At 43.7% G+C, this 22,305-nt stretch overlaps 1 protein-coding gene across 1 annotated transcript in view; it reads right to left on the reverse strand.

Moving 5' to 3' along the window:
- Positions 1-2,648: 2,648 nt before the first annotated feature.
- Positions 2,649-22,305, reverse strand: part of FBXL13 (F-box and leucine rich repeat protein 13) — a 1,108,093-nt gene continuing 1,088,436 nt past the window's right edge. The window contains exon 21 of the mRNA XM_069229683.1: positions 2,649-3,002. Within this exon, the coding sequence (XP_069085784.1) occupies positions 2,825-3,002 (178 nt within the window). The 3' untranslated portion in view covers positions 2,649-2,824. The remainder of the gene's footprint in view (positions 3,003-22,305) is intronic.

Raw genomic sequence — 22,305 nt, forward strand, 5'->3', positions numbered from 1 at the left:
GTCGTCATCTTTGTTGGCGGCATTGACGGCGGTCTCATAGACTGAGGTGCCGTTTACAATGTTGCCGTTGGTGTCACAGTCCATGGTGGCCTCGCTGACAGTGGTGTCATTGCTGAACTCTTCGCCAACGATAATACCTTTGTCGACGGGATGGGAGGGACTATGACCGAAATAGTTGTTGTTGCAGTTGTTCATTGTCTCGTCGATGAAACAGTGGTAAACATCGCTGTAGTGGTCGTCGACGGTGAAGATCTCGTCGACTGTGTTCTTACATGAGTCTGTGGCTTTGTCGACAGCTCTGATGAAGAAGTATGAGGATGGTCTGAGAACTTAGAGCTGAAGTAGTAGGCTCAGAAGAAGCAGTTTTTGAGCAGAATGTTGATGTTTTCTCCTTTTTCTGAGAGTACTTAAGATACTTGTGAGGAGGTGTTTTTTGGTCATTCCTACCCTCCTCAGAGGTCCCCTGGCCTTGAGAACCATCTCCCTTGTGAGACATAGCAGAGATGTCACTGTCCTCACCTGAAGATGGAGTCCTTGTGACTTGAGAAGCGACTTACCTTGCAGTCCTTCACTTTGTCGTGAGGATGAAGGCAGTAGAGGCAGTCCTTATTTGGTCATCCACATGAAATCTCTTTTTCCAACATGATTTGCAGGGTCTAAAAAGTCCTTTCCTGGAAGTATTGAACATTTTCTGTCTCTTTTAAAGCTGGAAATGAAAAACAAATTAGTAGCGTTCAAGGAGACTCCCTTCACGTGATGTGCAGAAAAAAAATCTGAGAGACTGGAGCTGCTGTGGAGAGGGTTCTACAGGATGCTGTTGCCTGATTGGCTGGACTTCAGGTCTTTTCAAATGAGGACAATAGGCTGGAAAAGTGAATGCACTCTAACATTGTTTTATAAGTAAAAATGTCTTTATACTGCTGTTTAATGTTACTGTGGACTCCCACTTCGACGACGGGGAATGTGAATCTATGAAAGATCCAATACTGTAGAAATAATCATTACATCATCCTAACCATAAGATACGTCTCTCCAATATATACTAGAAGAACTCGCTGCCATTCTGCACCTGAAGGCCCACAACCTGCTTAATGAGATATAGAGGACTCTAACCGTAGTCCCCAATCTACACTCCACTGACATAGTACACATTCTCTACTCTGCCGCCTCCCTCTGACCACAAGAAGGAGGACAGTTATTTTAGACTTTAGGACAATTATTTCTGTATCAATTTGATGAAGTTATATCGCCATATGATATCATATACCAATTAATTTTATCTGGTCCCTCATCAGCGGGACAGGTATATAATGTATACAAGAACCGTGAAACCTTGTTGGCAGCTGGATAGCAATAACGAAGCATCTACCAGCCAATTTAAATAGCCACTCAGTACTAACCAGACAAGCTTGTAAAGATCAAACCAATCGGCTGCAAACTGCTGGTCACCAGAGGACCCTACAGGCCCCCCCTTATTCCTATAATTTGAGCTAGTCCATCCTATAACAGCAAAAGGATAACGTTAACGCAGTGCATGTTATCACACCTCTTCAATGGAAATATCATAATGGCAATGTTATAAGAAGGGTTGTGCCACACTATCCAGATAGATCTCTGATCCTCCTTCACGCTTTATCTACATCTGTTACCTTTCCAGATCCCTACAATCAGAGTAGATGACCTCCTGCCACAGGCAGCACAGGACAGTGAGATCAATTGTTACGACCAAGAAGTAATAAAAATATCACAAAGTTCACTTTCAGGTATTTTGTGGTATACACTTGGTCAAAATCACAATGACCTATAGTCGATTTGACATGGCACAGCAAGTGTGCTCTTGTAAACACCACAAATGTAACAAAAATCTTTTGACCTTTTATGAGTTTTTTTTAATTTATTTTTTTTGGTACCAGTAGTGTTGGTATAATTATTGCATGGAATCACATACCACAGTGATTATTAAAATGTTTAGACTCACAACAAAGAAAACATATACATTTTGTAAATAAGATTTTTTTCTTGTTCGACTATCCCAATATACTTAAATGTTTGCTTTGCATCCCACAGTGTGTGCTAATTGTTATGACTGCTATGCGATCTAAAGTGACAGTTTAGTAGCCTAAAATGAATAATGAAATATTTTATATGTGTCATATTCTTGTACAAAAAAACTATATTTAATTGTAATCATTAGAGTATAAGTACCAACAAATTCAATTGCTTGAACTAGTAGTGTTCATTTATTCTCTCACACTCAGTCAACCAACACAGTTGTGAGAGACAACTATTTAAAACTTCTTGTCTTTAAGTATTATCCAGGAAAATATTGTTGGGTGGTGTCAATACAAAAATATGCTTCAAATGGATAATTTTTTTGTATTTATTTGTTACTACATTATCTGTGTCGCAAGTTTTTGTTGTTTTTCACAATATTGCCTTATTCATGCTAGGACACTTTGGCTTTCCTTACCTTTTCGTAAAGTATACTCTCCTCCAGACAGAATGTGTATGTTAAAGTCAAAGTTTTACCATTGAAAGGTGATAAAAGCCTCTCTAATGAAAATCCACATTTGTAATTGTGCATCTTTTCTTAATTTAATAAAATGTAGACTCATTAAAGAATACATAGGCATGACAACGTTGCATTTTAATTACATATTAATGGCGAGCTTTATTTCTATGATGGCTTACACTACAGCAGATATTTTATCAACTTAAATACTATTAAAACTACTGTTTTACCAGAGAATACAGTTAGTTAAAATATTTCTTTACATCATTATTGGAGCTGGCATTATGAACAAAGGTTGTCTCAAATGTATAATCATTCATTGCTTTCATTCAGGAGTATCATGTTGTGATTGTCATTTCCCGTTTCGTTCTCTGGTTTTAAGCCGCAGTTTAATAAATTTCCTTGTCGATCATACCCAAACCATACAGGAGGATCTTCACTACTGTACTCTGTGCTCTGCACTCTTGCTTCCAGTTTTAGAACCGCTGATCTGAAAACAAAGTATCAAATTTATTACAAATACTATGTAAAGATGATCTATATAAGTAAGCATGATAACCAATTACTAGCTATATGAGCTATGGCGCTGTGTTCACTGAAATTACTCCGTTAGAAGAGTCACATACTATAAATGAAGGAAAAGTTACTCTTCGTTTCCAGAGGCTTTTACACCTGGTAATATATTGTTCTGCACATCCTTCACCATTGAAGTATTCTCAGGTGTCAGACAGGAGCCAGTAAAATACCAACAGTTCAGTGAAGCTCCTATGGCACACACAAAGACAACGTTAGAAAGACACTACTAAGAAATGTTATGGGACCTTAAAGGCGCTATCCACTTAATACCCATGCTCCACAGAAGCAAAGATGAAAGGGTACACCAAACAAAGTGTTACTAAGAAGAACCATATATTTCTTTCAAAACAGGAAGTGGAAGGCAATGAGAAAACCATGGGAATGAGTTAGAGAGAAATCTTTACTAAGGAATAAGTAAAGTAAGGTGTTCTTCTAACTACTACTTCCCACATTAACACCCATCTATGAAAGCTATCCACAAGCATATTTCTGCTAGAAGGAGGAGATGAGAAGCACAAGTGTTCTAGGTTAAGGACAATTATATCACCACCGGTGCAAAATGAGTAGGTTGTCTCGCATGGCTGTTTAAGCTGAAGGGCAGGACCACAAACAGTAAATGCTCGGACACTACGAACCTCTTGTATTTCCTGTGACATTCTTACTCCGACACCTAATTGAGCTAACCACCACTCAAAACCTTAAACAATGCAAACATAACTTTCTCTGACAATACATATGCCTCAGTTTGACCAATGGGCACATTACCTTCCAAAATTAGAGTTTGTCCTTGCAGATGGTGTCATGGAAAGTTTGGTGCAATCCTGGGTGGGAAGGAGAGGCATTTTCAAGATAACTGCTTCATTTGCAATTCAAACTTCCTAAGGGCTCTGGCAAGTGAGACTAAAAACCACTGAAGGTCTTACACCGATCTTGGCACGAAAATAGTACTTTGGTTAAGGAAGTTTCTATTTAGGTCGCTTAGCGACCTGTTGTTAGATGCTTTGTGGAGTTGAACTCCACCCACTAATTTACATTTGTCTAAGTCAGTTTCCTTAAGTCCTCGCTTGCTAATTTGCCCCTCCTTTTTCTTTTTTGTTTCTTCCTACGGAGCACTGACCAAGTACTACATAAATACACTGGTCACCATTGTAAGATCTGTTCAGGGACTACTTTTATCTTTCATCTGGAGCACTGAAGAGCGTGCTTGTGGCTTACTGAGCTGTGCTGTAAACAGGCCTGTAAATCTTGTTATCTGGTCACATTTGCTGTGCATTCAACGATTAAGATTGTGCTAAATGTTTTTAGCGTTCTGACTTCCAAATTCAAAGCAAGCTTTGACCCGAAGGTATTGGAGTGCAAAACATGATCTCAAGTAACCTTACGTTCATTTAGATGATTTGCTTATACTTTAGGTCTTTGAGATAATGCTGAGACTTGAAACTGGCTGCCCATGTAATTTTACAGTGCTTGGTGCTTTCAAAGCAGATGAGCCACCTGGTCTGTACCCTGTCATGGCATACATCACTGCAAGCTCTGTTGGCACAAGTGCAGCCCTGGCTCTGAGCGCAATGTAAGGGAGGACGAAAGGTTGAATGAAATTCTTCTTGTTTCCCCATGTATGAGCAGACTCTGCTAATCATAATATAATCTTTAATTGTTATTTTCGACGTCATACTCAAATGAGGATTAAAGATTTAAAAACGACAAGTCCTCAAGCCACGCATTCTAATTAAAATTGGTTTGTACCAAATTGGATAACAATCTCGTCAGTAAGTGGGCTTTGGAGAGCCGGGCAGTCCTGGTACCGTGAAGGGTCACATGACCACTTCACTAGCGTGGCTGCCATGTTATCAGGTTGTTTTGTGGAGCTTTAAGTGGTTTGTCTATTCTGTATCAGGTCATTTGTGCTTTTGTGCTTGTCTTGCATTTGCTTCAAGGTTGGCTGTTACCATTTTTCAAACCTTTCCAGTACTGAAGCAGTCTCTATAATTTATGTGCATACCTCTTTCAACTTTTCTCAAGAGAGGAGAGAACATATGATTTAATTTGCACAATAAAAGTAACACAACTGCCCTTAGAGTGGTGGCAGTGCTACTTTTGGCAATTGTCACTTGGGGGTGGGGTGAAGAGGTAATTATGGATGATATCTTGTTGAAACGAAATGTTTCGAATTTGCCACATTGACCAGATTGTTACTCATTTTAGCTTGTATTCCTTTTTTTTAAAATGTCCACATGCAAGCATTCCTGTGACAAATAGATCATCATAGTCATGGCTGTGGGTGAGAGTCTACATAAATATATTTATATATACAGGGCTGGCACAAGATTTTTGATGCCCTAGGCAAAGGGACATGTAGATGCCTGTAGTTAGAGCAGATGTTGATGCCAAACGTTACGACTCAGTATTGTCTTGCCAGTGGACTAACCCTGTCTATAAGGAGAATGCCTTCTTTGTGAGGTTTATAGGTCTTTTCCATCCTCCCTGTTTTGATGAATTTATTTGTTCATTTAATGTAGGTTGCACATGCAGTAAATAGAGCCTTTGCTTATTACGCTGCATCTACCTAAAAAGGTGGCAAAAAGAACACAAAAGAGTGGATTTTATCTCTTAGCGTTCGTCAACCTTCTCACTCTTTCAGAGCTGTTTTGATGGACATGGTACACTTAACTTAAATGTTGCGCACAACAAAACATAACTTATACTGCAAATAGTATATCCATGAAGGGCTAACCTGGCAAAACCATATTCATTTTTAGTAGTCATTGAGACACTAAATTGAGCATTTGAACCTATATGTGAGAATCAGATCAGGGAGCTTTTGTTGTCCTTTTTAAGGCCTTTCTTCACCATTGTTTTTGTACTAGGCTGACCCTGCAAACATCCTTTTTACCTTTTAGAAACTGAATATAAATAACACGCCAGCACTAATGTCCCAAAGAAGTATCTGCTCCACAGTGCCTTTGCCCTGTACAGCTTATGCAGCAATTTAAGCTGTTAGTAGCAGCACCCTTGCTTGGTGTGGGACCAGGTAAGCAGAGCTGCTGTGCTTTACCCATTTACCTCTCTGTACAAATTAATTAGACTTCTGCTGGGTTAAAGAACAGCCTTCATTTGCAGGACCCTAGCTCAGAACTTGACCCAATGTTGGGCATAACTGAGTACTTGTGCATTACTAGACTTTTGAGTAGAAGTCAATTCTACAGAGACCAGGACTTTAAACACCATTTCTATTAAGATGCCCACCTTTCATAGGCACGTTCCAACACTTTTAGTGTCATTTGACACTACATCAGTCTATTTGCCTGCCTCATACAGCACAAGTTAGTGGAGAGATGCAAGAGACCCATGATAATGTGATGCATGTCTAAACACTTATAAGGTCCAAAAAGCGAGACCTACTGGCTATGCCAATGCTTGTTTTGATTGGGTGTAAGTGAAGGCATGGGGTTTGTAAAACTCTCTTGTAGAAATGTACCACCATATAGATCTTTTAGGTGTTAGGACTGCAGAGAATGGCAGATCCTTTTTTTTTATTTGAGCTGCCCATGTGATTTATATTTGTTTGAAGTGTCCTGGGTGTTTCCCTGGGTCTTGAATTCACACCTGGGGCCACAGGGAATGCCCACTTTTGTACTCTTTAATTTGACATATTCATATAATATAACCACGTGTGAGCTACCAGAAGCTCCCACACTCCTTCAGAGTAGCTCACTGGCCGGAGTTCATTTTTAAATAAGCACAGGGTCACATTTTTCCTTTTAAAGTTAAGGGAAGGCGTTGTTTATTTTATATTATTAATACCAGTCTGCAGATAGCAGGGCCCGATAAGGAGCTGTGCTGGCATCAGATTTATGACCCAGGGCACAGAGCAATGCTTTTAAATTGGAGAAAATGAAAAGTTACCTTATAATTAGGTTAACTTTTCATTTTCTCAAATTCTTTTTTCAAAGTGCTGCATTTACAAACAGCAGGCCTGTTGCTCCCAGTGGCCAGTAGAACACTGTGAAATATCTATGACTCAAAAATACAACCACTTTCTTAAATGGGAGAAATTTAAAGTGTAGAAAAATGTTCCACATTATGAAAAAGTTTGAATTTTAAATTCCTCCCTTTTAAAAACATGGCTGTATGTTTGTGCTATACTTGTAACTGTGCCACACCTGGCAAAAAGTATGCCCTGTGCCACAGGTACATATGACATCTGCTTTCAGTTACCCATACACATATATCCCATTCATATGCACACATGTTCGTACATCCCCAAATACCACGCTCTTACTGACACACATGGCAGCCCTGTCATAGTGCCCCTAGGCTTAAAGTCAAGGAAGTTTGGCGTGGGGGTGGTTGGTAATAATGCGCAAGTTGTTTAGTCTTCGGTAGCTCACAATGATTTTCAATGATCAGAAGTCGCTCTTGCTACAGAAAAGGTTGGAGACCCCTGTATTAGACTATTGTAATACTTTACATGCTCTGTTAGGTGTGTGCTACAATAACCATTGTCACCATCTATAATTTAGGATTATTTGGTATTTTGTGATTTTTGGGGGTTATGACAGTCATATTGGATGCTAATTTGTGACCATAGGCCCATGGACACTGTTTTTGAAAATAATTTCAGAGCAATTTGGGATCAACCCTCTGACAGGGAGGTCTGGTCCACACCTGATAGAGGCTGCAATGCTTTTTTGGTAAAGAATAAAACAAGATTCTTTTGTGGGGTCTGCAGACATGGTGGCTGTCATCATATTTTAAGGCAGCCTTGTGACTCAGTGTAGGGAGCTGGCCTGGTGTGTGGTGGGTACCTATGGTACTTACACCTTATGTCAAGTCCAGGTATCCCCTCTCAGTGAAGTGTAGGCAGTGTCTAGGAGCCAGGCTCTTTAGAGATATCTGTTGATGAGCAGTCAAGGCTTATCTAGGAGACATGCAAAGCTCATACAAAACCACTACAGTCACACAGTACTTACACACAAGAAAGAACACTTGGGTGCACAAAAATAAAGGTACTGTATTTGTGTAACACAGTATCAGAAAATACTGGAGAGGCAACCCTCCAATAGGAGGTAAGGAACTAATATATATATAGATAGATAGATATAGATATATACTGATAAACAGTAAGAGGCATAAAAAGGCTGGAAAACAGTGTAAAATAGCAATAAGCAATAGTAGCCCTCGGGGGAGCCCAAACCACATATTAAGAAAGTGGAATGCGAACACAGGGCCCCCACCTAGGTAAGTAAATCATGTAAAGGGGAGCTGGGAGTACTAGGAAACCACACAGGTAAGTAACACAGTAGCCCCCAGCGACCAGGAATGCAGGCGTAAAACACTGGATTCCCCCCAAACCACCCCAAAGGATGAAAAGAAGAAAAATAAGACATCCAGAACAGCCTGCAAGAAACCAGCAGTGGATTACCAAAGATGGAGACCTGTGGAGAGAGGGGACCAAGTTCAGAAGTGGCTGTGGAGTCCAGGGTGGAGTAGGAGATACTACCCACCCAGGGGCACTTTTTGCAGTTGGTCGACAAAGAAGGAAGACAGGTCAGCACTGCAACACAGAAACTGAAGAAGAGTTCCTGATGCATGCAAAAGGTGTCCCACGCTGGAAACTGGATTGCAGACGGGTGTCGGTGAAGGATTTCCACCCAAAAGCTTTGGCAAAGGCAAATTTGCGACTGGAGGAAAAGAGGTGTTGCCGGTGACCAGCAAGTGGGGACCAGCAAGGTCCAGGAGGACTCCACCCAGGAGGTGGTGTCATAGGGGACTCTCCGCGTCGCAGAAGGTCCACAGGAGAAGAGGCAGCACCCACAGGTGTCCCACAGAAAAGGGACACAGAAGTCACTGAAGCAGCCCACGCAGCACCACAGACGTTGCTCCCACGTCGCCAAAGGACCACGCAGAGGCCCAGGAGTTGCAAGAAGGAGTGCTGGGGGCTTGAGCTACTCGTTGCCTGAAGTTCCCCTTGGAGGTGAAGCAAACAAGCCCTGGCAGCTGCAAAGAACACCGCCCACTGGGTGCTGTCTTGTGTGGAGTGGAAAGGACTTACCATCACCAAAGTGCAACAGCTGGTTTAGAGGACCAAGGTAGACTCTACGGACCACCACCCATGATGCAGGACCCACGCCACTCAGGATGAGGGGAGATCCATGCAGCCTGTCATCGATGCAGCCAGGTACCTGCGGATGCAGGGGAGTGATGCCTTCACCCCAAGGGAGATTCCTTCTTCTTCTTGTGCAGGCTGAAAAGATGCAGTCTTCTGAGGATGCACAGCCATTGAAATGTTGCAAAGCTGGCAGGAATTCTGGATACAGTGTTGCAGAAGAGTCTTCCTTGTGGATCTGCAGCTTTTAGGTTCCTGGAGGGTCCAGTTGTGGTTCTGGAGGCCAGAAGTCGAAGCAGAGGTTGCAGAGGCGTCTTGCTGGAATCGTGCAAGCTGAACCTGAGGACCCACCCCACAGGAAGACCCTATAAAGCCCAAAGAAGGGGCTTAGTCACCTAACCAGGTAACTACCTATCAGAGGGGGCCTCTGACGTCACCTGTCCGACCTGATGCTCCCTGAGTTCCCTGCCAACCTTGGTATCAAGGTGGCATAAACCAGGGACCCTCTGGAGGAGCTATGGACACCACCCCCGGGGTCGTGATGGACAGGGGAGTAGTCACTCCCCTTTCCATTGTCCATTTTTGTGCCAGAGCAGGGACTGGGGGTCCCAGAACTGGTGTGGACTGGTTTATGCACAGAGGGCACCAAATGTGCCCTTCAAAGCAAACCAGTGGATTGGGGAGGCTCCCCCTGCCAAGCCAGTCACACCTATTTCCAAAGACAGAGGGAGTTACCTCCCTCTGCCAAAGGAAATCCTTTGTACTGCCTTCCTGGGTTTGATCAGATCAAGCAGCAGGAGGGCAGAAACCTGTCTGAGGGTGGCAGCAGCTGGGCTGCCCGGAAGACCCTGTAAGAGTGGTGGTAGCAAAATGCGTGAGTCCTCTAAGGAGCCCCCAGAGTGCATGGAATCATATTTCCCTTACTTGCAACAGTGTTGGGGTATGATTCTGACATGTTTGATATCAAAGATGCCCAGGTTTGAAGTTACCATTATGAAGCTGGACATAGGTAGAGAGTGACCCATGCCCAGTACATATATAAAATAGGGTCCCCACACTCACGAAGTCCAGTAAAATGGGGCTGGAGTTCATGGGGGCACCTCTGCTAGTGCAGGGGCGCCCTCACACACACAGGTACCTGCACCCTGCCCTCTGGGCTGAGTTGGCCTACAAGGGGTGGCTTACAGTGACCTGGTGCAGTGAGCTGTAGTGAAACTGGATGTGTGCACCTGGTTCACGCAGACTGCAATGGCAGGCCTGCAGAACCCTTTGCATGGGCCCCCTTTAGGTGGCAGAATAACTGCTGCAGCCCAAAGGGATCCCCTGGAACCCCAATGCCGTGGGTACCTTGGTACCATATACTAGGAACTTATATGGGGGGGCAGTATGCTAATTGTGGGAAGAAAAGGTTACTAGCATCCAAATTCAGAGGAGAGAGTACAGTCACTGGGGTCCTGGTTAGCGGGATCCTAGTGAACACAGTCAAACACACTGACAAACAGGCCAAAAGTGGGAGTAACCAAGCTAGAAAGAGGCCACTTTCCTACACTCAGTGTGACTTTACCATGCTGTCAGAGATCTGTGGACGAAAGTTTAGAACCACAGACCATAGAAAATACTAAAATAATGCAAGCAATAGGCTGTTTGCAGGTGTTGTGCATCACTAAAGGGTCACACATGACCATACCCTGCGCACAAGAATACTACAAACAACCGTGCCCTGCAGGTACTATGAGCAAGGTTACTGCACAAAGGGCATGGCCTTTGGTGCTGCTTAGAGTAGTCAAATATTAGCACTACAAAACACAAGAAATTCAAAGAAAAATATTGGTTTAGGTTTTTCTTAATTAATATTTCAGACTAACCTATTTTGATAATCTTATTGATTCGTTAAAAATATCAATTGAAGGGGTGTTGTGGTCCTGAACTAATAACAGGAGGAGATGTGACGTGGAGGCTAGAACCTCTGCCTTCAAAACCCAGAGACCCAGTTTTGAATCAAAGCCTTAGCACTTGACTCAACATCATGTGCTTTTGGGCAAATCACAATCTCCCCATGCCTCGAATAGGAATGCGTGTAAAATGTATTTGTGTAAATCCTATTTCATGTACACGATCTTTGAGTTCCTCTCCCAACCCCTCACATAAAGTAGTGCTCGGTTGCTTCATAGTTAGGTTTTCACAAGTATATTAATACCAGTACATACATATATATCTCAAAATTACAGCATTGAATTTAAAAAAAAACTATTTTTTTCTACCAGTTTTGTCATTTTTCAAAAAGGTAGCCTGTTCACTACTTCCAGTTTGTGATGGAAACCAGGGTGAAACCCGTGGGTGATCTGGTAAAGCTATACATTTCTGAAAAACAGGCAGTTTTAAATTCAGAAAGGGGTGATTTGTGAACGAACTGTTCAAATAAAAAAATACTGAAAAATTAGTAAAAAAATGGCTATTTGTGACAACATTTTAATTTGCAACTTCTTGTCATAGAGGCTGATTTACAAAAGTAAACCGTAAACCCTTCAGGTTGTGGGGGTATATAGGTTCTCCAAGAACCCGAGTTACCCAGAGCAAGTAACTGAACTGCATCTTACAATGTTTTTTTTTATTGTGTACCGGGTACAGAGAAATTCATATGGTAAAATATAGAGTGTAAAATGGGTATCAAAGAAACCTATATATTTATGAAATAGACACCAGATACACAGTTTATGAGAAGTGGTTATTTGTACATCTCTGAATTTGTGGTAACCCATACTACCATGTATTTCAGAGGCCATTTATCAAAATGTCTTCTTCTTACATACTGCCTTAACCTTTGAAAGGCACAAAGGGAGAGAACTACAGTTGGTAATAACAAGTGTTCTACTATTCTGCATTCCCACTTATTTCCCGATAAAAATTATATTTCAGTTGTGTGGGTAGGCCTAGTGCCTGTTACAGGAAATGGCCCTAAACACAACATGGACACATCACATTTCTTTCCACTGAAAACCGGCCCTTTATTTTGATGTGGGTAGCTGTGAATTTTGGGCCAGAGCTCAGGAGGCACCAAAGGAAACATAGCAAATCTGTACAATCGTTGAACGTGTGTCCCTACAACCAGGTTTTCTACACAAAAACCATTGCAGACCTCAAACTTTGACTAAAAACAAAAGCAGCAATATATTTCCAACCACCCTGCATAACCCCAAGTCTCCCAATAAAAATAGTACTACACTTATATGGTTAGGGCTAGTGCCCACAACAGAAAAGACCCTAAAACGCAACATGGAAACCACATTTTTCCACTGAAAACTGACTCTTTTTTGCAATGCATCGAGCTGTGGATTTTGGCCCCTAGCTCAACCAGCACTTATGAAAACCTAGCAGCAAACCTGCACATTTTTTAAAACTAGGCACCCGAGGGAATCAAGGATGGAATGACTTGTGTAGCTCTTACTAGGAGTTTCTACCCAGCAGCTCTTGCAAACCTCATACATTGACTAAAAAACACACATTTTCCTCACATTTCTGTGATGGAAGGTTCTGGAACCTGCAGGGAGCCACTATTTTCCCACTACCTCTCAGTCCCCCACATCACATGATAAAAACAATACCTCACTTGTGTTGGTAGCCCTAGTGCCTGCAACAGGAAAGGCTCCATGTGCAACATTGACACATCACATTTTTCTACTGAAAATTTACCCATTTTTTGCAGTGTGACTAGCTGGGGTAATGTTGGCCATAGCTCAGTCGGCACCTAAGGCAACCTTGCAAATTTGTACATTTCTTAAAACTAAACACCTCTGGGAATCCAGGGTGGGGCGAGTTTGTTGCTCCCACTAGTTTTTTCTACCCAGAACCCCTTGCAAACCTCAAAGTTTGACTACAACACACATTTTCCTCACATTTCTGTAAGAAAAACCTCTAGAATATTTGAGAAGCCACAAACTTCCTCCCACCCAGTATTTCCTCAGGTGTCCCGATAAAAATGGTACCACACTTGTGTGAGTAGGGCTTGTGCCCGCCAACAGGAGAGGCCACAAACACAACACGGACACATCACATTTTGGGACCGAAAAGTTACCTTTTTTCAGTTCAGCTAGCTGTGGAGTTTGGGCTCTGGCTCTGCTGGCACCTAGGGAAATCTAGCAAACATGTACATTTCTGAAACCTACACACCTGGGGAAATCCAGGGTAGGGCTGAGGTGCGTGGCTCCCACTACATTTTCTTCTTACCCAGATGCCCTTGTAAACCTCATATTTTGACAAAAAACACAATTTTCTCACATTTCTGTGATGGTAATTTATGGAATCTGCAGGGAGCCACAAATTTCCTACGACCTACCATTCCCCCAGGTATCCTGATCAAAATGGTACCTCACGTGTATGGGTAGGTCTAATGCCTGCAACAGGAAAGGCCACAAAAATACAATGTGGAGACAGAACATCCAATCAGCACTGGGGGTGGGGGGGGGCTTATTTTTGGACCTGGGTAGGGGAGAGCACTAGCCCATTCCCAGGGGGGCACTCCCTCATCCAGATGTAATCCCTGGTGCTACCTCCTATCTTTGCCTTGACAGGTGGCAGAAAGACTGCAGGGGGTGATATAGGTAGGTGGGGGCTAGGCCCGATGCCTGCCCCACCCATTCTGTCTCGTGGCCTTTCTGTCCCCCCCAGGGTAAGAACATCCCATCTACTCTTGGGGAATTGGGGTGGGGTGGGGGGCTGTAGGTTTTGAGGTGTGAGGCAGCTACCCCTCAAACAAATAGGCCCTGGTGTCTAGTGTAGTGAATTGCCACTTAGAGATCATCCTCCTGCAGTGATCCCCAAGCAGGGATCCACTAGGGAAAGTTACCATTAAAAAGGGGAGGTTCTCCTCTATCCAGCGATACCTCTACCATCTGCTTCGGTGCTCAGGAGGCAGAGGTATGCCCCTGAGCACCAAAGCAGTGAAAGTGAAATTAGCTGATCAGCACATTTCACTTTCTCTGAAATTAAGTCAGCGCCCTATGTGCGCCAATCGTCATTTCAGAGAAAAAATCCAGCTTTAGGTACTCAGGAAGCTCCTCCTCAGCTCCTGAGGCTGAATTGAGCAAAATAAGGATTTCCTGCCCCGGGTGCCAGACCACGCTGGAGCCGTCCTCAGCACCTGAGCACTGTCGCTGAGGCCAGCTCCAGCACATCAATGGCAGACAATAGTTTAAACAAGTTAATTTCATCATGTAGCAACATACCTTACTGGATCAGAGCCACATCATTTGCACGTTTAACTCCAGCTTCATATTTATAAAATTCTACTAGTTAGAAAGCCAAAGAGACCCCATCCTTCCTCTAGCTAATTCTGTAGTATCCTGCACCAAACAAGCACAGTCTGTAACATTTCCAAGTTGTATTTTGGGTCTTGTGTTATATTTAATGGTAAAGTGCAGATTACATAAGCCACTAACTACATATACAAAATAACTGTTGTGTTTTCTCTGGTTGTTACATACTTAAGGTGTTCCTAATTTGAAAACATTGCAAGTTACTGGTTTTAAATGTACGCCCTATCTCTTCCCAATCTGTAGATTATTTTGAACAGGAAACAGACCTCAGTGCTGAGGCCTTGTGTGTCAAGGAATGGGGCCTATAGTGAGGCTCTGATATAAGAGGGGCATCCCAAATACACCCTGTTTGTATATGGATGACTACTGTCCCTTCACTCTGCTGTGTAGGACCTACAAAGGTGGCAATGGTACCAAAGCAGGACAGGCCTTTTTACCTGATGCCTCTGAGGAAGAGAGGAAATAAGCATCTCTAACCCTTTTTCAATGTGTCTACTATTCCCCTGTGTTGGACTTGACTCTCCCTGTAGGGTCATCCCCAAGCTTTTTGCCTCCACCTTTCTGCCTTCTGAACCCTTTCTGTTGGCTTTTAGGACTTAGTGCACTTTACAGTTGAGAGCTAGTGCTAAAGTGCTTGCGCCCTCTCCTTTAAACACAGTAAAACTGACTTACACCCAACTGGCACATTTAATTTACTTGTAAGTCCCTAGTAAAGTGGTACTGCATGTACCCAGGACCTGTAAATTAAGTGCTAGTATTGGGCCTGCAGCACGTATTGTGCCACCCACTTAAGTAGCCTTTTTAAATATGTCCCAGGCTTGTGCCTACAGTTTTAAACTGGCAAAATAAACCTTTTACCAGGCATAAACCTTCCTTTTTAATACAGATATTTCACCTCTAGGGTAGGCTCTAAACATTCGTTAGGGCAGGGTGCATTGCATTAAAGAAGTTGGATATGTACTTTTAAGATTTACATGTCTTGGTAATGGAAACTCACAAATTAGCTTCTCTCTACACTGAGGTCTACCTCTCTCATGGGTGTTTTCTTGTCCTATCATTTGGTCCCTGCAGCCTGTTCCTGGGTCGCATGGCTAGGTGTAGTTAGCAGTTGGAGTTTGTGTCTTCCTCCTAGACAGTGTCACAAAGGAGGGTCTGGGTCTTGGCAAGATGGGCTATCTCTGACTTGATCGGAGGGCAGACCTACCACACTTGCATTTCAAAGGCATTGGCTCAGCTCACACACAAAGGACTTCATTCTAGCCGACTGTGCCCCAAAAAAGACAGGACCAGAAAGACTTGTGAGGCCGTGGGAGCAATGGGTCCAGCAAAGGCTAAGTTGAGGGGTCTACTCCGTCCAAAACAAATATTGTGTGCTACGTTCTCTGGTGTCTAGTAGGCTTTCTGCCCCTGTGCGGCCAGATTGGAGGTGAACAATCCAGGCATCCCTCCCCCACAGAGGGGAGCCAGATATACTAATGGGGTTTGGAGCGGCAGGGTTCACATGCCCTTTCCCAGGGCGCTGCTACACTGCCCCAAAAATACTGTGCACTGAATTCCCTTGCGTCTAGTGTGCTTTCTTTATCCCAGGAGGGAACAGAATGGGGGAGAACATCCCATCCACCTATCCAGGGGAGTGAGGGGGAGGCCAGAAAGACTTATGGGCGCAAAGGCCTATGCTGATGGGGGCCCTTCCCCCACAAAACAAATGCAGTGCGTTATGATCCCTGTTTTCTAGTGGACTTTCTCTAATCTTCCCTGGGCAGACTGGGGTGAACACCCCATTCAATTCCCGAGGGGGGGGCAGAAAGACTGATGGACCCCATCGGCAGCAAAGGCCTATGCGGACGAGGGCCTTTCTGCAACAAAACAAATCTAGTGTGCTATGTTCCCTGTTGTCTAGGGGCTTTCTGCCCGCCGGGGGTAATACTGGGTTGGAACCACCCTCCTCCACCCTCCAGAAGGGCAGATAATCTAATGGGCCCTTGGGTTGCGCACTGGCCCATGCCAAGGGGGGCCATTCCACTCCCCCCAAACAAAAATGCTATACTCTTAAAAAATAAATAAATAAAATAATGTGTCTAGTGAACTTACTGAGATTGGGGGTAAACACCATCAGCCCCCCTGGGAGGTGCAGAAGAACTTATGAGGCTAAAGAGGGGGTTGGGAGCAAAGGCCTATGCTGAGAGAAGCTACTCTCCCCAAAACAAATACTGTGTGTTAAATTTCTGAAGGCTAGTAGGCCTTCTGGGGGGCAAGGGCAGATTGGGGTGAGTGCCCCCATCCAAACCCCAGGAGCACAAAAGGATTTCTGGCACCTGTGGTTGTGGAAGCACAGACCCATGCACGGGGGGACACTCTCCTCCCCCTCCAAAACAATACTCTTCTCTAAATTACCTGGTGTCTATTGGGCTTTCTGCACCCTTGGGAAATGGATTGGGGTGAACACGCCCTCCATCCCCCTAGGTGGTGGCTGAATGACTTACAGGGCAGGGGTGGAGCACAGGCCCATGCCCTGGTGTCCATTGTACTGTCTGCTGCCCCGCCACCATCTGTGAGGGCAATTAGAGGGTGAACACCCCAACCCATCCAGTCTGTGGGTGGGGGCTGGGAGGGAGGAGTGCAGTAAGTCTAAAAGGGCAGGGGAAGCACAGGCCACTTCCATGCCACACATCGATCTTTGGTGTGTAGTGGGTTGCTCCATGCTTTGGAAAGACCTTCAAAACATTCAAAGATGATGCTTTTCCAAGATAAATGTTTATTGATAAATCCTCAGAGAAAGAAACTCCATCCACAGTAAATACAGATGTCATCCAGCCTTCACCTCTCCAACTGTCATCTACATGGAACACACAGTCCAGAAGGGACAAAGATGATCACAGTTGGAGGGGGAGACGGACTATACCAAACATAACTAAGTAAGACAAAATACAAACGATAAAATATACACAATAACAAGATAATATATAATAAGTATTGCTAATACCTACCCATGACATACTACACATCCCCTAAGCAAGAATCCTCTAGGCAGAGTTATCATTAAAAAGGAGAAATTATCTCCTTTCCATTTATATCTCCCCTGTCTGAATCAGTGCTCTGGGGGAAGAGATATGCCCTTGAAAAGTTTCACTTTCAGAGAAATAACATTAGCGCACCATGAGTGCTGATCGTCATATCCTTCCGAAAACCCAAAAAGATTTGGGATGATGGGGAAGCTCTTCCCCCGGCTGCCTGAGCTCAAGCTAAAAGCTGTAAAAAGGAAACCCAGTGGTACTAGCACCATAGAGTCCTTTAGAGCCCTCCCCAGTGTCGGCCAGCAGTCGTCAGATGCATTGAGAGAATACAGGCTTTCAATCAATCAATCAATCATGGTATTTATAAAGCGCGCTATGTACCCGTCAGGGTTTCGAGGCGCTGAGGGGGGGGGAGCGCTGCTGGATTAGCGGTCGAAGAGCCAGGTCTTGAGGAGCCTTCTGAATGTGAGGAGGTCCTGGGTCTGGCGAAGAGATGTGGGGAGAGAGTTCCAGGTCTTGGCGGCGAGGAAGGAGAAGGATCTGCCGCCGGATGTCTTGCGCTGGATTCGGGGTACGATGGCGAGGGCGAGGTTGGCGGATCGGAGTTGACGTGTTGGAGTGTAGAAGTTGAGACTGGTGTTGAGGTAGGAGGGTCCGGTGTTGTGAAGTGCCTTGTGAGCGTGGGTCAGGAGTTTGAAGGTTATCCTCTTGTCTACCGGGAGCCAGTGGAGTTCCTTTAGGTGAGGGGAGATGTGACTTCGACGAGGTATGTTGAGGATCAGTCGGGCGGAGGCATTTTGGATACGTTGGAGGCGTTTGATGTCTTTGGTTGGTATGCCTGTGTAGAGTGCGTTGCCGTAGTCAAGTCTGCTGCTGACGAGGGCCTGGGTCACCGTCTTTCTGGTTTCTGTTGGAATCCACTTGAAGATTCTGCGGAGCATTCGAAGGGTGTTGAAACAGGAGGAGGAGACAGCGCTGACCTGTTTGGACATGGTGAGGGCGGAGTCCAGGATGAAGCCGAGGTTTCTTGCGTGGCTGGCAGGGGTGGGTGGGAGTCCGAGGACGGAGGGCCACCATGAGTCGTTCCAGGCCGAGGGGGTGCGTCCGAGGATGAGGACTTCCGTCTTGTCGGAGTTGAGTTTCAGGCGACTGTTGTTCATCTTTTGCTGACACCGCACTTAAATAGTTAAATAATCAGAAAGGATGTTGCAAATGGTCCTTTTTGCAGGGTTATCCCCAAACTTTTTGTCTTCTTCCTCCTATCTTATCAGATCTGTTTTGCCGGTTTATTGTCTCTGTGCACTTTACCACTGCAGATCATGCTAAAGTGCAAGTGCCTCCTGTGTAAATTATATTGGTGATTGTTTTATCCATGATTGGCATATTTGATTTACTAGTAAGTCCCTAGTAAAGTGCACTATGTGTGTCCAAGGACTGTAAACCAAATGCTACTAGTGGGCCTGCAGTGCTGATTGTACCACCCACATGAGTAGCCCTGTGAACACCGCAGTGTCTGGGTGTGCAGTTTTAAATATGCCAATTCGACCTGGCAAGTGTACCTACTTACAGGCCCAAACCTTCCCTTTTACTACATGTAAGTCACCCCTATGGTAGGCTCTAGGTAGCCCCATGGGCCGGGGGCAGTATATTTAAAAGGTAGGACGTGTGTGTACTGGTATGTTTTACAAGTCCTGATAGTGAAATACTGCCAATTTGTTGTTTACTATCGCAAGGCCTATGTCCCCCATAGGTTAACATAGAGACTGCTGTTAACCCCTTCTCTGCCAGGCCTTTTCCCAGGGCCGGCTGGTGTTCAAGGGCTAAGAGGCTGCACCCCTAGCCTTTTCTGGCCTCTATAGTGAAACATATATTTAATTACATGATGAAAGTAAAACATTTTCTGCACAACATTTTCCGAGTGAAAGTTGTGCACTTTGAAAAGCCTCACTGCGCCTGCGTCAGTATGTGGCTGAAAGCTGCAAAGTAGGGCTGACAGGGCTTGCCCACGCAAAGCCCTTATGTTTTCTCAGAACGCAGTGACGTCCCTGGCTTATCTCCTCCTCCACCAGAAGCCCTGATAGTAAACAGCCTGGAGCGTTTTTTGTTCAGCCCGGGTTTCTGAAAACTTCATGTCACTCCGATATTATTATCCACCCTTTCCTATTTACTCAAATGGTGGGGTGTGATCAGAAGGGTCTACGTACCAGAGGTCACATTATATTAAAAGAATGTGGCATTGCGCAAAGAAAATCCCCTTTTCCTGCATTACAAGCAGTCTGTGGCAGAGAAGTGGAATAAATACAATAAATAACTCCACCCAGGGATCTCTGGGAGACAGGAGTATGATCTTAAGACCTCAAGTCATAAATATGCCAAAGACAACCCTGCACACAAGTAAGTTGGAGCTCTATCTTTTTTACAGACATTAAGAAAAAAATCTGTTCTCTCAGCTCTCCTCTCCTTTCACTGCCTCTGTAGGAGATTTCGTCTCTCAAAGGCAGTAATGGTTCTAGTAATTTATCATGGCTAGTTATGCTCGTTTTATTTCTTCTGCAGACTAATGACGTGATATGTCATATTAAACATGTAATCCGCAGCTCAAATAAACGTGTACCTTTTATCACTGAAACTTCTTCATCCCAGCCGTCTAACATTCACTGACATAGAGCCCACTTTTTCCCCCATTCCTCATGCAGTAGAAGTGGATGCAAGCATGAGTAACTTGGTGTCTTGTCTTGGGTAATGGTAAGTGTTATAATGCTAATCTTATGTTATCTTTATGGTACTGAGACCCCTTGCCACACTAACCTCCCCCACTGTGACGCCACAGGCCCTGGCTGCAAATCGCTGGCTCCTTTAGAAGTGGAGGTGCTGCATTTGTTCCCTCATGAAATTGATCCAAAAGACGAGCATAGTTCTTGTTCCCTTGCAAAATTGATCCAAATATTGGATTCAAGCACAAAGGGAGAAATATGTGCTTGCAGTAAAGGAATTTATCTGCTGTATGGCCTTAAAACTGTCCCTGTCATCATGCCCTTAGCATTAATGCCAAAAACATGAAATTATATGCAAACAATGAATATTAAAAAGTGATTTAGTTACTCTTATTTCACATGTTTTAATTAATGTTGCTTTCACCAAGAGAGTTAGCTGTTTCATCATGATCTGTTTCTGTCTTGCCTAGTGCACACTTTGATTCGTGTCAGGTGTTTATGAGGAGCTTTCATTGAGGGTGCTGAGGCTGAAGGTAAAGCAAAGTGCCTGTCAGTGTGTTGGCGTCTTCACAAAGCACACTGAACAATGGTCACGTTTTCCAGTTACATTTGGCATTTAGGGCCAGATGTATCATGAAGGCCTTTTGCGATTCGGAAATAGAAATTTTTAAGAAATCGCTATTTCCGACTCGCAAAATGGCATTATCACATTTGCAAATCGGTAATAGCGATTTCTTAAAAATCGCAAATGCTATTACCGAATCGCAAATTGCGATACCGGCCCCATTCACACCTATGGGCCTGTTGGCCGATATCTGCAAATTTTTTGCATTTCCAAAATTGCGATTTCTTAACCAGAAATCGCAATTTTGGAAATGCAAAACCCCAAGGTGCTAGGGGCCTTAGGCCCCCTCTGCTGCACCCCAAAATTATTTTTTGGGACATGTAAGGTGCACAGATGCCAAAAGGGCATGTGTGCTTTACATGTACATTTTAAAAATGAATTTTTAAATTTTGCACATGGTTAAATAGCGATTCCTAAATGGCCAAATCACATTTAGGAATGGCTTCATACATGTGCTAAGAAATCGCAAATAAGGAGTCCTTATTTGCGATTTCTTATTTAGAGAGCCGCAATTTGCGACTCTCTAAACAGGGTCGCAATTTTAAGGAATCGCTATTTTAGTGATTCCTTAAAATTGTGTTCAGAATGTCTTTCTTACACTCTGAACTGGCTTTTTGCATTCGCAAACGGGCATTCGCACTGTTTGCGAATGCAAAAAACCTTGACATATCTGGCCCTTAGTGTAAATGTGTGTGAGGCGGATGCACAGAGGTCATAATATTTAGAAGACAAAAGCAAAAGGAAATAAAGTGCTTGTATGTGCATGAGTGCAATGTATGTTTGGGGTGGTAAAATGAGGGAGATGCAGAGAGTGCATTCAGGGGAGAGTGAAAAGAGGGTGCTGAAGAGGAGAGAGGAGGATGAAAATGTGCAGATGGATGAGATGTGAAGAGAAATAGGGCAAAGATATATAACATTAAAGAACAAATAACTGAAGGCCATACTACTTCCGCAGGCATAAACAATATTTAATTTATAGTATCACAATTTCAGAATTGAAACATTTTCAATGTTAATTATTTATAACTAATCATTGTTGTTAGTCATTTATCTTCCACAGCTAACAACCATTGACAAAGTCAACTGTACTGACAGGCTTTACGTGATGTCAATTGTTGTGTTATATTTCTGGATGCAATAACATCTCATTTTGCATTTTCCCTTTTAGAGAGCCCCCACTTTTTTCATCCCACTTAAAGACCTGTCTGCACATATTTCTGTATGACTGGTTGCAGCCAGCAGTTGTGTGTGCTTCCTGATGCCTGGTTAGAACATATTCTTCCAAAGTTGATGCTGCATGGAGTGCAAGATAGTGGGTAAACACACACTTTAAAGGGCCTGAAGTTGTTGCAGTGTACAATTCGCACATTAAAGTAAAGTGAACATACTAATGCAGTAAGATATGTGTTTAATATTTCAAGAGTATACATTCCCACTGCTTTA

The sequence above is a fragment of the Pleurodeles waltl genome, chromosome 4_1 (assembly GCF_031143425.1).
Source record: "Pleurodeles waltl isolate 20211129_DDA chromosome 4_1, aPleWal1.hap1.20221129, whole genome shotgun sequence".
Classification (NCBI taxonomy): Eukaryota; Metazoa; Chordata; class Amphibia; order Caudata; family Salamandridae; genus Pleurodeles; species Pleurodeles waltl.